General features: G+C 38.5%; 1 protein-coding gene across 1 annotated transcript; it reads right to left on the reverse strand.

Annotated features, from left to right (window-relative positions):
- Positions 1-631: 631 nt before the first annotated feature.
- LOC122065557 (transcription initiation factor TFIID subunit 10-like) lies at positions 632-17,190 on the reverse strand. Its single transcript, XM_042629373.1, has 6 exons — positions 16,968-17,190; positions 16,756-16,820; positions 13,219-13,281; positions 12,852-12,909; positions 12,714-12,764; positions 632-937 (listed from the first exon to the last, which is right to left on the reverse strand). Exons 1-6 carry the CDS (start codon positions 17,058-17,060, stop codon positions 857-859), a joined length of 411 nt encoding a protein of 136 aa, XP_042485307.1. The 5' UTR covers positions 17,061-17,190; the 3' UTR covers positions 632-856.
- Between the last annotated feature and the right edge of the window lie 231 nt (positions 17,191-17,421).

Consider the following 17,421-nt stretch of genomic DNA (forward strand, 5'->3'; position numbering starts at 1 on the left):
TGGGTAGGAAGAACCACTTTTCCCGTGGTACTTTACATATCAGCAACACTTCATTGATGAACAAAACTCCACATATCAGCAGCACTTGATAGAAGAATCACTTTTCCAGCAGTACGAGAAATCATAGTTTTTTTTATAGTTTACAGCTATGGTTTCATGGAAGATTGGACAGCAATGGTTACTGCAAACCAAGGATGGACAGCACGAAGTAAGACACTCAAAACAATGTGGTAGGTGAGCAATTATTGATCACTCCTGATCTGATAAAAATAGAACCAGCCCTGTGCAAGGAAGAAAGAACAAGTAGAAGAAAGAGAGAAGGAAAGAAGAAGAGAAGTGTGCGACAAGAAGAAGCCTAGGTCACGATCTTTTTTAGTTCCAAATCGTGAGACAAGGCAGTTAACTTATAATCTCTGAATTACAACCCCATGGTAGTACTACTTAACAGATTAAACAGCACCACATATTATAAACATCACTGTGTTGTTAACTGTCACCAAAGCTAATAAAAATCAACCCTGAAATAATTTCAACACTTACAAATGAAATGGTATCCAATACAATTCATGCCTATCATCAACCATCAATGAAATGAAGTATCAGAATCAACCACATTATACTCTCAGAAAAATAGAAGAAACAAAAATTTTCCACTAGTGTCGGTGAAGAAAACAAATTGTGTTCCATTACAAGATGATATAAAATGTACAAATTGCTAATAAGGGCAACTTTCCCTGTATATGTCAAACACATTACCCTACGGAAGAACCTCACTGGTTGTAAGTTCAAGGACAAATGACGGAAGAAACAGAAACCGAACTCGACCTGAAGTAGTAAGTTTAAAAACAAATACAATTCACTCCTCTCTTGAAGCAGGATCCATTCCAGTTGAAGGGCTGTCGGCAAAGTATTCTTGGTGTTTCATATTCACACCATACTGTTTGTACATCAGGCAGAGAATCAGCAATATAAGGTGAAAAGGTGATGATAAGGGAGAAATAAACTAAATTACGCTGATAGATCACCAATAAATAAAAAGAAAAAACACAATAGAAAGAGCATTTCTTCGAAAAAGAGAGGAGGGTTGGTGAAGGCACAGGCCTCTATTCCAAAGTAGGGTAAGTCTAGGATCAAATTTCTCTGTAGTCAAAGAGATGGAAAAACAGTTCTGTTACAACTACAAACATAAAGTTACAAAGGAAAATGAGAAAATGAGACCCACTGGGTCAAAACTAAGAAATGCATTCTCAGTATGGATATTGTAGCCACTAAATGACGCAAATAAATCACAGATGGCTTATTTTAGTGGAAGTAAATTTTGGGTCGGTTATGTATGTGCTGGGCTTATGATCTAATCCGTTATCATTATAATGGGCCACTTAATGGGCCTATAATATAGGTAGAGGCTCTCTGCATACAGGATTAGTTAAGTGTCGTTATTTCTTTTAATAGTTATAAAGTAGGTCATACTATAAAATTATGGAATCCCCAGATATTTAATTCGGCATGTCCTAGTGAAGAGTGGGGTGTCAAGTAAATATGTGGATGAAATTAAAAATATATCAATATCAGTAACTGAAATTTAAACTGAATAACAACCTTTAAAAGAAATAAGGAAATAAAGAAAACACAGAATTTGTTGGAAGGATGAGAAGGTGGAAGAAAAGGGTAGTTTGGTTCAGGCCTCTCACCCTCAATACTTGGGCATCTCACCCTCTCGGATTTTGAGATCTCAGTCATGGAGTAAACTCTCAATTTTATTGATCTTAACCACCATTACAATCAATTGGGCTATTATATAGCCTTACAAAGCCTTATTGCAAAAGGAAATAACAAAAAAGGAAACTAATTAAGAAAGAAAGAACAAGTAGAAGGAAAAAGCTTAGAAATAGAAACTCCCAACTTAATAAGAAACTTCCTAAACTAACTTATTTGACAAGAAAATAAACTACTAACTACTTTGTTAACAAGAAATCAATAAAAAGAAACTAATCTAAGGGAATAATAGAAACTAAAATCTCTTCTAATGCTGGAATCGACCATCCCTTATACTTGTAGTCCAAGTCTTCAAATATAGACAAATTAAGCTCTTCAAGGTAGAATCGTTAAGAGGGGATTTTCCCTTGCTGGACAAGGCAATAATAATGAAAACAAATCCACTCCCCTGCTGAATTCGATGGGCGGTACTGGGGTTTCTAAAAGGCTGAAGGATCTCCAATTGATTGCACAGCTAGCTGGGCTTCTAGAGACTTCACTTGAAGATGGGGAAACCAGCTGCTCGATGAAGAGGGATGGAGCTAGTTTGATAGGACAAAACAGAACCAGATTTGAGGCATAACTACATCTCTGACCCATTAAGTTGGGATAAAGCTCAGCTTCTTCTTGTTGTTGTATACAATAAAATTATGGGAGAGGGTTATTGAAACCCACATAAGACAAGCCATTATTATAGAGAACTAATTTGGTTTTATGCCAAGAAGATCTACGACATAAGCTATTTACTTAGGAGACTCATGGAAAGATTAAGAGATTGCAAGAGGAATCTTTAGATTATTGACCTAGAAAAATTATGATAGAGCCCTAGAAAGTTAACCTAGCAAGTACTAGAAAAGAGAAGTGTTTGAAATAAGTATGTGGACATAATTAAAGTCAAGGTAGTGAATCTCCAATTACAATTGGGTTACATAAAGGATCAACTTTAAGCCCTTACTTGTTTACGTTTATCATGGATGATTTAAGTAGATACATTCAAAATGAGGTTCCTTGGTATATGCTTTTTGCAAATGATATTCTTTTGGTGGATGAGACAAAAGTAGGGGTTAACGCCAATTTGGAGTTAGGACATCAACCTTGGAACCAAAAGGTTTAAAGATAAGTAGGACGAAGATGGAGTACATGGTATGTAAATTTAGTTACACTAGGGCAGATAATGAGATGACGAAAATTGATGAGAGAGAAATTCTGCGAAGTAATTACTTTAGGTATCTAGGCTCAATCATAAGTAAAGAAAGGGGTACCAATGATGATGTTTCACAAAAAATTAAAATAGGATAAATGAAGTGGAGAGGTGCATCCAAAATGTTTTGTGATCAACGTATTCCTTAAAAACTTTAAGGACAAATTTATCGGACAATCATACGACTAGCAATGATGTATGATGCAGAATGTTAAGTGGTTAAAAAGTATCATGTAAATAAACTCAGGAGTATGGGAAATGAGGATGCTGAAATGGGCGTGTAACAAAACTAAGAAGGATAAAGTAAGGAATGATCATTAAAGCTGCTTTGAGAGTGGCTCCGATACATGATAAGCTACGAGAAGTTGTTTGAGGTGGTATGACCATGTTCAACGGAGGCCTTTGGATGCTCCAGTAAGGAGGAGTGATTTGGTTCATATTGAAGGAACTAAAAAAGCCAGTGGCAGTCCTAAAATAAACCTAGAAGAAATGGTGAGGAAACATAGCTTAGGCCTTGTGTCAAGTATGACCTTGAATAAAGCTAATTGGAGGGCAATGAACCATGTCCCAACCCCATTTAGTTGAGAAAAGGCTGAGTAGTTGTTGTTATTGTTATAAGTGTTTTAATTAGGCTGAATTAGGATTCTATAAGCCCAATCCTGTTTTGAGTCAATTTCCTTCATTATTTTAGTTTTCTAGTCAATTTATGTTACCTTACTAGTTAAGGATTGGGTTAGGCCTTTCCTTTCCAGTGTTTTGAGTATGTTTCTGAGTCTTCTATATAAGTTTGTAAGGGGGACCACATTGTACAAGCATTTGATGAATAAAGTTTGGCTTTTGCTTTTGGTTCTATGGTGATTCCAAATGCTCTTCTTTGCGGTGATTCAAGGTGTGATTGGTGGTGAATCCAATCCATACCTTGGGGTGGGAAGCTCAGGTGCTGTTCATATATTCTTTGATCTTCATTTGCAGGTTACTAATTCAGTAACCTGTTCTTTTATATCCTGTCATCAAGTTTCAGACCTGGTTCTTGCGATATAGCTCTCCTACTCACCCTAGGACTGCAGGAGTCAAAGTTTCCAAAGACATGATTTCAATTCTGATTTCAGAAAATGGTATTGACAGCACCCTAATTATTATTCTGAGATCAAAATCTGAATCTGCTGCTTGATACTGCTACTCCAAGTGGGAATTGGTTCTTGTTGCTTTGAAGGGTAATCGATATCTAAACTTTAACAATCTGTTTATTCTGAAATCAATATCATGAATCGAGTAATTGCTGGGTATAGTGAATCTGTGATCTGAGCTTTCATTCAATTCCCAGTTTGACTGGTTTTGAGTTATCATAGTTCCACTACGAACTGTCCACGTCTGCAGAACTGACGACCATTGCATTTGGCTGAGATTTGCAGCATTGATTCTACCAATAAAAGGGGCACACGATCGGACCTATATGGATCTCATGTGTTGATTTGATTTGATTCTCTCTTAATTCTGCAAAAAATTCAGTCTCTGATCCTGTTTGGTACTGACTTTTACATCTAAATCAGAACCACATTCAGTGGCATTAGAGCCATGGCCAACAATGAATTAAGTCCCTTTGAGATGGCCTACATCCAAACTACTCTTAATCAAGTTCTTGGAGAGTTGAGGCAACAAAATAAACGATTGGCTCTAATTCAGCAAATAATCGACAAACCAGAGTCACCCTTTACATACTGATCTCAACTTTGCACCTCCACAAGAATAGAGAGACCACCACTCAAAGAAAAGGAACTTAAGGTCGAGGATAAAGCTGAAGAGATCACAGCGGCCTGCAACAACAAAGAAGCAGTGCTCGTCAATTCGAAGATGGAAGACCTACAGGTAGAGGATTCTAATGTGGAGGTCTACATCACAGATGATGCAGTTGTGCGTTGGGTTTAGGGCTACATATTTAGTTTGATTTCTCTGTGTATTTCCTTTCTAGAATTAGAAACAAACCACATTAAGGTAGCTGATATGTAAGGATTTTTATTCTATTCGTTTTAGAAAGTTGGGTTATTTGGGTAGATATGTAGGACTTGTTTTGGCTTCCTAGAATATTTAGTTTCCATTTTTTTTGGGTTTAGTTTTCCTTTATATTGATGTATCCCAATGGAGAAAGAGTTGTTTTTTTTTTTTTCTGAGTTTGAGAATTGAATGGTTGTTTCCAGGTTAGAAACCATGGTTGCAGTGAGCTGCGATTATCTCCCCTCAATGATTATCTTCTCCTCTTCCCTCTCCTATCTTCTTCTCTTTTCTGGTTCTATTTTGATCTGCTCTCTCCTTGCCGGAAATCCCCTGTTTCTGGCGATATTTGCAGCCCTAATCAAGCTCTCAGATCTCCTTAGTGCTTGATCAGTTTGGGCTGAGATTTTGGTCGAAGGTTTCCCTTCCTTGGGTGACCTTAATCCTAGAATCCCGTCTCCAAAGGATCCTCCTATCAAGAGATTCGAAACCTGGTTCATATCTGGTTCTCAACCCTGTGCTGGAATGAGTTGGGGGTCAATTTAGTTGCTGCTGGCAGAGTTCATCCCTGCCACTGTCTTGTGCATCTGATAAGGTGGGAAATTTCGATCTTACTCTTGAAATCGCAGGACCAATAGAAGCCTCTCAATGTAGTTAGTTGGACTCGAAACAGAACTCCCTCTCGCCTCTGTTTTGAGCACCAGGTGGAAGACAACCTAAATCTAGGATTTCAGGTCATGGGTTTGTTCTCACAACGCTTTTTTTCTGTTTTCCAAAGGTGCCCTTACCTTTTTTTTTACTTAAACCTCCATTATCCTTTACTTCTATTTGCTTCCTACATTATCCCCACCCAATAATTTTACTAATTCCCTTTAGGTCCCATCTCCCAAGTAGCTCAATAACTAACCTTGTTATTTACAATTCTGCCACACTCCTTATAACTTCAGTTTATTTACAAAACTGCCATTGTATTCATTATTTGAGTGTTTATTGTGAAATTAAGCCCTTGAGGACATTGGGATATTTACCAAACTACCACTACATCTGGATTATTGAGTTATTGAACACTCCAGTGGGCCCATAAGCGATCCGAGTCCAAATTTGGAATCCGGATCCGCATCAACAGACCTCAAAGCAAACAAGACTGAAGACAAGGTTAAAGGAGCAGTGGAAGAAGAGGCCAAGAGTGAGGACAAAGTCAAGGACACTCTACAAGAAACCATCAACAATCACGATGCTGTTCTTGAAATAGAGTTCGTGTTACCAATTCAATTCTTCGATTAGAAAATCCCCAAGGTTGAGGAGTTTATTCCTACTATCTATACACAACCAGAGTTCTGTTTGAGAATGGTCAAAGCTGCTACTCACATGTTGTTTTCCCCCTTCATTACTAAAAAATCGTGGACAAGTTTTTTTCCAAGCTGAGGAGAATTGACGCAGATAAATCAACAATGGTATATTTAAGTGGAAATAAGCTTCAGGTTAGGTTATGTATGTGTTGTGCCTCTGATCCAATGTATTCTCATTGTAATGGACCACTTCAATGGACCTATGACATGGGTAGAGGCTAGGCATGCAGGATTAGTTAAGTGTTGATGGATCTATGGGCTAGACTATTGCAGGAGGAAGCCCAGCCCAAAGTACCCTTATCGCCCCACTTAATTAAGGGGATTGATTAATTACTTAATTAAATAAGGGCCCATTAGGCCCATCGATTTTAGTGCTTTAATTAAGTTGTTTTAATTCAAATAAAGGCCCATTAGGCCTATCGATTAGACATGGACTCCTAGTTAAGTAAGTCCTACTCCATGTTGGAGTTGTAGTGTTAGTCCTAGTTCTATTAGGAGTCCAAGTCCTTTTAGGAGTGTCTAGTCCACTTTGGAAACTAGCTCCTAGTCGTGTTATGAATACTATTCTGCCCTCTAATTAAAGAGGAGCTTTGTACTCTTAATTTCAGTTAAATAAAGAGAATCTGCAGTTTATTGCTTAGAGCAGCTGGGATAGCTGTGGGTGAGAAGCCCAAGCTGAGATAGCCACTTCCTCTCCCACATTCCCTTGTTTCTTCTTTGTTTTCAGCATTAAATTCCTTTCTTTGTTCACTGTTATTGCCATTAGCCTTCAACGAGAACCAAATCTGTCCAGCATTGCAAGAGTCACAATCGATCAGCTAAGGAGTTCATGTTCTTGAAGCCAATCGACCTCCATTGTTGCCCAAGTCTGAGATCTGATCCGCAGATCCTTTGGGGGACTGGTTCTACACTCTAAGAAGATCAATCGATCCTCTCTTGAAAATTATCTGAAGAAGACAAGCTGTTGTTCCTGTAGAATTCTTCTCATTCCCTTTCCTAGGTCTGAAAATCAAGAAGATCCGTAACTCCAAAACCAGCCAACAGAAGTCGACCATCTTTGGGGGCTTTTGTACCCTTGGTGGGGTGTACCTTCGACCAGAAGTAGAGCTTCATCTGAGCTCTGTCCAGCCAGCCACAGGTCCCTCTCTTAGACCTCGCGCAGGTCTTTTCTCTCTCCTATTGCTTGAGTATTTTTTCTTGGTTTTTTGGAATTGGTTGCCTGTATCTTGCGGGGATATTCCTGGGTTACTTCCTCCTGTGTTCCTAATCTATTTCAGGGTATTCTAAATTAGTATTGAATTGTTGTTTGGGGATATAACTGTTGGGGTTAATTACTTGTAATCAACTCCTACATTAAGTGGTATCAAAGCTATGGCTGAAGAAAGCTCCAAACAAATCACTTTAGAAGATGTGTGGAAATCGCTCTGAAGAAAGCTCCAAACAAATCACTTTGCAAGATGTGTGGAAATCCATTCAAACCTTGACTGCAAGGATGCATGGTAATGACCAACAGCTGGCAGATTTGAGAGAGTCTACTACTGCTCACTCCAATACTCAGGCTACTGCTGTCCGAGCTAATGCTCAGCCTACTGTCAACAACACTTCCTATGTACCTAAAAGGGTCACCTTATGGCTCGAAGGAATCTATCAATTCGAGGTGAAGAATATGATAAATATGCCCTACATGATGGATAACTCTTCAAAGGAACTCGCCTTTGCATCCCAAACACCTCATTAAGGCATCACCTGGTTCGAGAGTTACATGGAGGAGGAATGGGTGGACACTTTGGCAAGGACAAGACTTACTCTATGATGGTAAACCTGTACTATTGGCCCCAAATACAGAAGGATGTTCATCATGTTATATAGAGATGCCGCACTTGTTAGCTTGCAAAAGGAGAAAAGAAGACACGGGGTTGTACACACTGCTACCCATTCCACATACACCATGGCTAGACATAAGCATGGACTTTGTCCTAGGCTTACCACCCACACGAGAAAGGTATGATTCCATACTTGTGGTAGTTGATCGATTCTCCAAGATGGCACACTTTATCCTGTGTAGGAAGACACTTGATGCAAGTCACTTAGCCAAAACTTCTTCAAGGAGATAGTGCGTATACATGGACTGCCACAATCAATTGTTTCAAATAGGGATGTTAAATTCATGATCTACTTTTCGAAGACCCTACAGCTGAAAACAAACACTAAACTCAAGTTCTCCATGGCATTCCATTCTCAAACAGAATGACAGACGAAAGGGGTGAATAGAAGCCTTCGCAATTTACTCAGTTGCCTAGTCCGTGACTATGAGAAGACTTGGCCATCTATTCTTGACATTGCAGAGTTTGCCTATAATAGCTTCGTCAACTGCACCGCCGATTGTACGCCATTTGAGATTGTTCTTGGACTGCAGCCACAATGACCGATTGACATGGTACCCTTACCACCTCATGCCCGTGTTAGCATTGAAGCAAATGAGTTCCTAAGGCATATCATAGAGGTACATGCTGATGTCTGTCGTCGTATAGCCATTAGCAATTAGGGATACCAAGCAACTGCTAACCGTCATCGACACTATGTGGAGTTTCAACCTGGTGACATGGTAATGGTTCGAATTCCACCAGAAAGATTCCCTCCCAGTACTGTGTACAAGCTACACCCTCGGAACATGGGTCCATACAAGGTCCTGAAGCGTATTGGTCCCAATGCTTACATGCTGGAATTACCTCCTACCCTGAAGATCAACAATGTCTTCAATGTGGTTGACCTTACATTATATGTGGGACACTATTCTGATGAAGGTGACACGGAGCATGGCTTAAAGCTTCTCCAGTTTGTAATCCTGACAGATGATGTTATTGAAGATGTCCTGGACAACAAGTTCACTACAGTTCGGGGGGGGGGCAAGGATTACTATTTGTTCCTCGTCAAGTGGAAATGACAACCACAACAATATTGCACTTGGATCCATGCAGATGACTTTCGGTGTCTTGATATAGATCTCTACAAGTGCTACATGTCCTTCATCCATTCATCGGAGATGAATGATTCTAAGAAGGGGGGAGCTGATGTAGATCCATATTATGGGCTAGACTATCGCAGGAGGAAGCCCAACCCAAAGGACCCCTATCGCCCCACTTAATTAAGGGGGTTGATTAATTACTTAATTAAATAAGGGCCCATTGGGCCCATTGGGCCCATTGATTTCAGTGTTTTAATTCAAATAAAGGCCCATTGGGCCCATCGATTAGACATGTCTAGTAATGGACTCTTAGTTAAGTAAGTCCTACTCCATGTTGGAGTTGTAGTGTTAGTCCTAGTTCTATTAGGAGTCCAAGTCCTTCTAGGAGTGTCTAGTCCTATTTGGAAATTAGCTCCTAGTCATGTTATGAATGCTGTTCTGCCCTCTATTTAAAGAGAAGCTTATGTACTATGTTATGAATGCTGTTCTGCCCTCTATTTAAAGAAAGGCTTATGTACTCTAAATTTCAGATTTGAATAAAGATAATTAGCAGTTTATTGCTTAGAGCAGCTGGGATAGCTGTGGGTGAGAAGCCCAGGCTGAGATAGCCACTTCCTCTCCCACATTCCCTTGTTTCTTCTTTGTTTTCAGCATTCAATTCCTTTCTTTGTTCACTGTTATTGCCATAGAACCAAATCTGTTCAGCATTGCAAGAGTCACAATCGATCAGCTAAGGAGTTCATGTTCTTGAAGCCAATCGACCTCCATTGTTGCCCAAGTCTGAGACCTGATCTGCAGATCCTTTGGGGGACTGGTTCTACAATCTAAGAAGATCAATCGATCCTCTCTTGAAGGTTATCTGAAGAAGACAGGCTGCTGTTCTTGCAAAATTCTTCTCATTCTCTCTCCTAGGTCTGAAAATCAAGAAGATCCATAACTCCAAAACCAGCCAACAGAAGTCGACCATCTTTGGGGGTTTTTGTACCCTTAGTGGGGTGTACCTTTGACCAGAAGTAGAGCTCCATCTGAGCTCTGTCCAGCCAGCCACAGGTCCCTCTCTTAGACCCTGCGCAAGTCTTTTCTCTCTCCTATTGTCTTGAGTCTTTTTTCTCGGTTGCTTGTATCTTGTGGGGATATTCCTAGGTTACTTCTTCCTGTGTTCCTAATCTATTTCAGGGTATTCTAAATTAGTATTGAATTGTTGTTTGGGGATATAACTGTTGGGGTTAATTGCTTGAAATCAACTCCTACATTAAGTGTCGATATTTATTCACCCAAAAAAGAGTATCGTTATTTATTTTTTTAATTGTTATTAAGTGTTAGTTACACACTTACGCTGGATTAGGATTTTATAAGTCCAGTCCTGTTTTGAGTCACTTTCCTTCATTATTTTAGTTTCGTAGTTAATTTAGACTACCTTATTAGTTAAGAATTGGGTTGGGTCTTTCTTTTAAGTGTGTAAGTCTGTTTTTAAGTTTTCTATATAAGTTTGTAAGGATAGGATTTGGCTTTTGCTTTTGGTTATGTGGTGATTCAATAGGCCCTGTTGTGGTGATTCAACAGGTGGATTGGTAGTGAATCCAATCAACACCTTGCAGTGGGAGGCCCAGGTACTGTCCTCTTGTTCTCTTGATCAATTATTAAAGATTGTTGATTCATTTTCTATTCTTCAAATCCCTGCACTTGATCTCAGTTCTGTCCATGCGATAAGGCATTCTACTCTCACTTATCATTGCTGGAAATCAAGGTTCTACAGGTCTGGTTTTGATTCTGGTTTCTGAAATCTTCTGTCAACAGTAACTTAAGTTATGTACTGTTGTCAAATTCTGGTTCTATTGCATGGTTACTACAGACTACAGTCCTACTTAAGTGGGATTTGGTTCTTAGTATCTGAAGCCTATTTTGTATTTGATATATACTGATCTATTTCACCTGAAATCATTATCATAGATTAAGTTTCCATTGATTTTCATAAATCTATGATCTGATCACCTATCTGCTTCCTAGTTTGACAGAAATTGATCCTAGTGTCACCAGAAGTTGTCCACATCAGCAGATCTGACCATTGGATTTGGCCAAGTTTTTCAGCAACTATAACACCCACATAAAGGCCCACTCTGATGCAGATGCCTTCGCTAGGCTGGACCGAACTGACCCACTATGGAGGCCTAAGCCAAGACACAACCAACCCAAACCGATATTTGGTCTGGCAAGGGTTGGTAGTTGATAATTAGGATAGCAATCTTAGTATATTTGATTCTCTTTTGTTTTAGAAGTAGTTTCTTTTGGAATAGTTAGTTACTATTTTAGCGTAGTTTCTATCTTTTAATTGGTTTCCAATTTAATGTAATGAGATCTTTCAATTGCTGTAAAACGATTCTACAGAGGAGGTTTTGAGAATTGAAAGAATAAATTGAAGTTGAGTTCTGATTGTGTAACCTGTGGGCTTGGTGTGCGTGTGCTCTCTCTCTTCCCCCCCCCCCCTCTTCTTCTCTCTCCTTTGTGAGAAACACCTCTTTTTTCTCCTCCTTTTCTGGTTTGTCTTCCCATTCCCTGTTTATGGGCAGTACCTGCAGCCTTGGATAGTGGCTTCAAACTCATTGGTGCTTCGTTGCTTTGGGCTGAAAGTTATTGGGTTATTTCCTTATCTGTAGACGACCTAATACCCATGGTATGAGCGCTTGTTGATGAGTACACTGTGAGAGCTGAAACCTGCAACTCAGGTTCTCTCAAGCTACACCCAGGTCTGAGTTCGGGGTGTTATAGCTCGCTTGGTTGATGACTGTTGGAGGTGCTAGGGCTAGAGAGCAGAAGGGTTTTGGAGTAGCTTCCTACACCTGGAAACTCATGTGGAGCAGATTAGTGGTGGAGGAATCAGACATGACTGCTATTTGGAGTTCCGCCCCTTTTCTGGTTTTGACGCAGGGAATCAGATATGAGTTTGCTGTTTGATTCTCTTCTATTCTGATTTCCTTTTATACCCTTCTCTTTGCCTCTAATTCTCTCATATCCCATATTCCTATTTTGTTTCCTAGTTTATCCCCACTAAATAATTACTAATTCCCTTTAAGTCCCATCTCCCAAGTAGCTCATTAGTTAATCTGGTTATTTACAACTCTGCCACACTCTTTATAACTTCAGTTTATTTACAATACTGCCACTGCATCTTGATTATTGAGTTCTCTCATTTGGTTGGGCCCATTAACCGAACCTAAAAGGGTTTTTTAAATCCCCGTTACTCATTACACTCGACCAGCCCCATAGGATGACCTGATTTTATTCCTTTTCTCTCGAATCTAGATATTTTCACACTGTATTCAATCCTGTGTTGGTACTGGGCATAACCACATTACTAACATTCAGACAATGAACTATAATGCAAGTGCAGAGGTAGTTTATCATATAAAGAGTTGAATTTACCAAATGGGACCTTAAGGAACTCAAACTAGCTTACCTCACGAAGTGCTTTGGATAAATCCTCCATTGTCAAGATGAGGCGCTTATCCTGTCCCCAGAGAACATTAGCTGTTTATATGAATACTAAAAAATTATAGAAGGAACATTTTCTTTTTAAAAGTAATAGTCAGTGCACCTTCTGCTGCTTCTCTCTCTTATCTTTGACTGCTGCTGCCTGTCTTGCTTTGCATTGCCTATCTCAGAAGACAAGAAGAGTAAAATAATCGATGCAAAACTGAGGACATTAACTAAGATAAGGGGAAAAAAAAAATTAAAGACAAAAATGTTATAAAGACCAAAAAGTTATACTTAAGAGAACAAGGGTGCAAGTAATGTATGCAAGGATTATAACCAATACATGGCCAGTCTGTTAACCTCTGTAACCCTTTTTTTAGTTCAGGAAGTACAAAATACATGTAAGTGCGAACATAAATAAATATTTTGAGGCGCAAGAAATAAATGTAGACAAACAAAGGTTAGAGCAGAAAAAGACAGGAACATACTGAAGAGCATCAGTTGCAACCTCTGAAACAAACTTTTGTGTAGCAACAGCTACCAGCCTTATTCTGTCAGAAGAAAAAATGCATATACCACGATAAGCAATTAATTGAAAAGCTCAAAGATAGGTAACCATTACATGCAGAAATAACTCCTTTAAGCAACATTAAAAAGAAAAGCACATTAGCTTCAAGAATCCTTGTAACAAGAAACAAGAAACACCAATAATAAAAATCGGTTTCAAGGCTCATATAACACTTGAATACCATTCAATCTCTCAGGCTAAAATATTTTATGGAAGCCCTAACCTTGGTACATTTATAATCATCTGAGATTAAAACCAGAAATCTCTTTCCAGTTACATAGAAATACTATCAGTATGACCTGGTGCTGTTTCTGATATTTTGAAAGAAAACCTATAGGTTTCCAAACTAAACACAGTTCTGACTTAAAGGGATACAACTGAACTCAAATTTGATCCCTTAAAGAATTCTCTAGTTCCAATGCACACTGAATTTCAAGGTTAACCCTAACTAGGATATTCATGACAACAAACTCCATCTTTTCCAAGAAAGAAGATTTATTGATTCATTGACAACGGCTAAAAACTGAACACGATTTCCAGCACCACATAATATGGTACGATTGTGCTACTTATTGCTGGATGTGATAAAAATTATGATCCACCTAAGCCATACCAACCATAGTTTTTAAGGCGGTAAGGCGACGGAGGCGTTTGAGGGTCTTTCGGAGCGCCTTAGAGATAAGGCGGGCATAAAGCGTCGCCTTATTGACTAAAGCGTTCCTGTGTAATTTTTTTATAAAACCAGTCTATTTGGCTCAAATCCTAATAGAATCCTATTACTCATATGTTAAATAAATATTAAAAGTTCATATTCATACCAATGTAAGATATTCATCAAGAAAACAATCTATAAAGTGAATAAACTAAGTTCATCTTCATCAATCATCAATCATCAATCATCAATCATCAATCATCAATAATCAATCATCAATCATCATAACATATTAACATATAATATAAATACATAATTATGAAACAAAATTATAAATATAAAGAAAAGAAGACATAAAAAATACAAGTATTTATTATACTTACCTCTATGATGCTAAAATGAGTGCCTAAGTCCTAAGGTCATCCACTATATTTCTACTCCTGTCAAAGAAGAATGAAGCTCACCGCTGCCGGAGCAAACTCACTGCTGCCGGAGCAAAATGATCGCCTAGATCAGTGGTTCTTCGTTGTTCCTTGATTCCTTCTCAAAGCCCTTTCTTAAAATCCTTGACAAAATCCAAACCCTATTTGTGAATTGTGTTTTTGTATTGTTTGTTTTGGTTATTTTTTGTGGAGTAAAGCTGATCCCATACATCTCAAGTGTTAACAAAATCATACACCTACCAATAAAAAATCTATATTTGGAATCTTCATCAAGTAATTTTAAAATGTGTTAAAAAAAAAAAAAAAAACCATAAGGCGCCACTTCACGTAAGGCGGAACACTGCCTTACCATCTCTAGACCGCATCAGTGCCAAGGCACTGGTAAGGCGACGCCTTAGCAGCGCCTTAAAAACTATGATACCAACAACTCGTCAGTCCTACATCATTGTATCAATGCAAAGCCCAAAAGATATTATTTTGCATAAGAGCCAAACCAAGAGTTTTGACTGATGAAAGACATGATGAGAATCTTTTCTGAGAAAGTTTCTACTCGAATCTTAAACCAGAAAGGGATTCAGTTGAAATTTTTTGTGGATTTACACGAGTTTCATTATTCCTTTGAAAGTGGGAGGTATCCTGGCAATGCTAAATGCAAGATTGTTCAGTAGGATTACTGTGATGCTGTATTAAGGAAGACCAGTATCAGAGACTTGACTTTTCAATATGTTTATAGAGAAGCATATGCCACAGGGTTTTAACGGTAGATGGTGCTCTCAACTTAAAGAGACTGACATGGTAGTTAGTTCCCGATAAACATTGACAGAAGGCACTGAGAATCAGATGTACAAACTCATTCTGCTCTCATTCAGATGCATTAATTGCATCCAGCTGAAGATCAAACAAATCCTCAACAATAATCATCTTGATTTTGTCCAAAAGCACAAGTTGGGGTTTGTTGTTGATCCAGCTGAAAATCCAATGAATCCTCAACAATCAATATATTGAGTTATATGCAAGGTTTTAAATCTCGGTTTTGCCACACATCTCGTCAGAAAAAAAAAAGAGAGATCTAGAAAGATCTCGCCTCTTGTATTTTTTTAGCGGTCTTCTCACTGGTTGATCTCGGTGGGCATATGGCATTTGTAACCCCTGAAACTATGTATTTATTCTATTGTAGTCATTCTAAATACAATGGAAATGCGGTAAAGCGATGGAGGCGTTTGAGGGTCTTTCGGAGCACCTCAGTGATAAGACAGCCATAAAGCGTCGCCTTATCGACTAAAGCGTTTCTATGTAATTTTTTTATAAAACCAATCTATTTGGCCCAAATCCTAGTTGAATCCTATTATTCATATGTTAAATATTAAAGGTTCATATTCATACCAATGTAAGATATTCATCAAGAAAATAAATCAATAAAGTGAATAAACTAAGTTCATCTTCATCAATCATCAATCATCAATCATCAATCATATTAACATATAATATAAATACATAATTATGAAACAAAATTATAAATATAAAGAAAAGAAGACATAATAACTGCACATGATCAATCAAGCAAATTGAGAAGACTTGAATACAGAAGCAGGCACAAGATTGTTTACATTTGCATGTGTGAACGAAGCACCGTATTAAGGATTTTTAAGTATTTTCAACATTCTTCATTGAAAACAACATTCAACCAAATGTTCTTGTTTTCATCTAGTTAAATTTCCAGTTGGACCCAATCAATATGCATCAGCAGTATAGCACTCCAGAAGCACGTTTCTGCATTCAATATACGTGAAAACTACCAGATGTGCAGTGCCCTAGTCATCTTGTAAAACCTAGAATTGACATGCCACACCCCCTCCCCCACCCCCCCCCCCCAAAATAAATAAATAAATAAATAAAAGAAGCAAGCAAATGCATGTACGTGATTGGACTACAATACTACTAGAACTTTGTTTAAGCCACTTCTGTTTGTTACATTTGGGAAAATGAATCAATAAAAGAATATAGAATAAAATAATCAACTAAATTTCCTTCTCATTGAGCTCCAACCAAATTAGAGGAACGCTAGGAACCAACTTCATACAGCTCCATAACATTCTTGAGGCTGAACGGCTCATGGGTACATGATAGTTCATTCAATAAAAGGTTTTATGCTTTGCAACTACATGACATCTACGAGCTAAGCCAGAATTCCGGAATTCAAAACTAATGACACCCTCTTGTCTAATAAAAAATCTTACCTCCCACAAAAATAAAAAACGAGAGAAAGTAAAAAAAGATAGAATCATGATGAACCAGAAAGATAATTCCTTAAAAGGAAACAGTTAATGAAAACGAACATGCTGAAAAGGGCTGAAGTACCTACAGTCGCACGTCGGGACACTGGAAGCCGCTCTTGGCGACGTAATGCTCCACTAGTTCATCTGGGATCTGCAAAGGTAACGAAAAAGAATAAGATAAAATCTTAGGCGACTGATGGATGAACAATGAATTCCAATTGAAGAAATCAGTGAAGGAAAAGACAATTTCAAGAACAGAAACCGCAAATAAAGCGAGAAGGAAGAGTGAGACACGGACAGTAGGAGTGTAATCCATCAGAGAAGCGAGGAAGTCGGACAAAGCGGAATCATCCTCGTGCCTGCCTTCACCTGAAGGGGTGTTCTGATTCATCCTCCTTTGCTCTCTCTCTCACTCTCTCTCTCTCTCTCAAAACTCTCAAGTCGCAAGAGCTCCTCTAAAAACACGGCCCTCGCCCGGTCTTCCAATTCGGCTCTCCCTTCTCTATGATCTATGTTAATGGTTCGCTTTTTATTCAGTCAAATCTTAGTACGGTTTGTACCCAAAAAAAAAAAAAATCTTAATAAGGTTTTTATTCGCTCAAATTAGTCACCCAGGGTGTGGACGCGTGGCACCCAACTATGAGGATATCATAGATACCCAATATAACCACTGACCCCAAAATGGTAAGACTTGAGTACTTTTCAGGTGGTAGAAGTGTTCTAAAACTCAAACTACTTGAAGAGGAAAAGAT

The sequence above is a fragment of the Macadamia integrifolia genome, unplaced genomic scaffold (assembly GCF_013358625.1).
Source record: "Macadamia integrifolia cultivar HAES 741 unplaced genomic scaffold, SCU_Mint_v3 scaffold205, whole genome shotgun sequence".
NCBI classification, from domain to species: domain Eukaryota; kingdom Viridiplantae; phylum Streptophyta; class Magnoliopsida; order Proteales; family Proteaceae; genus Macadamia; species Macadamia integrifolia.

Excerpts from the sequence above, each read along its gene's own strand:
- LOC122065557 (XM_042629373.1), bottom strand. The coding sequence starts at position 17,060 with ATGAATCAGAACACCCCTTCAGGTGAAGGCAGGCACGAGGATGATTCC. Across the intron at positions 13,282-16,755 it reads CAGTGTCCCGACGTGCGACT|AATAAGGCTGGTAGCTGTTG; the intron begins GTAGGTACTTCA and ends TTCTTCTGACAG. Across the intron at positions 12,765-12,851 it reads AGAGAGAGAAGCAGCAGAAG|GATAAGCGCCTCATCTTGAC; the intron begins GTGCACTGACTA and ends CTCTGGGGACAG.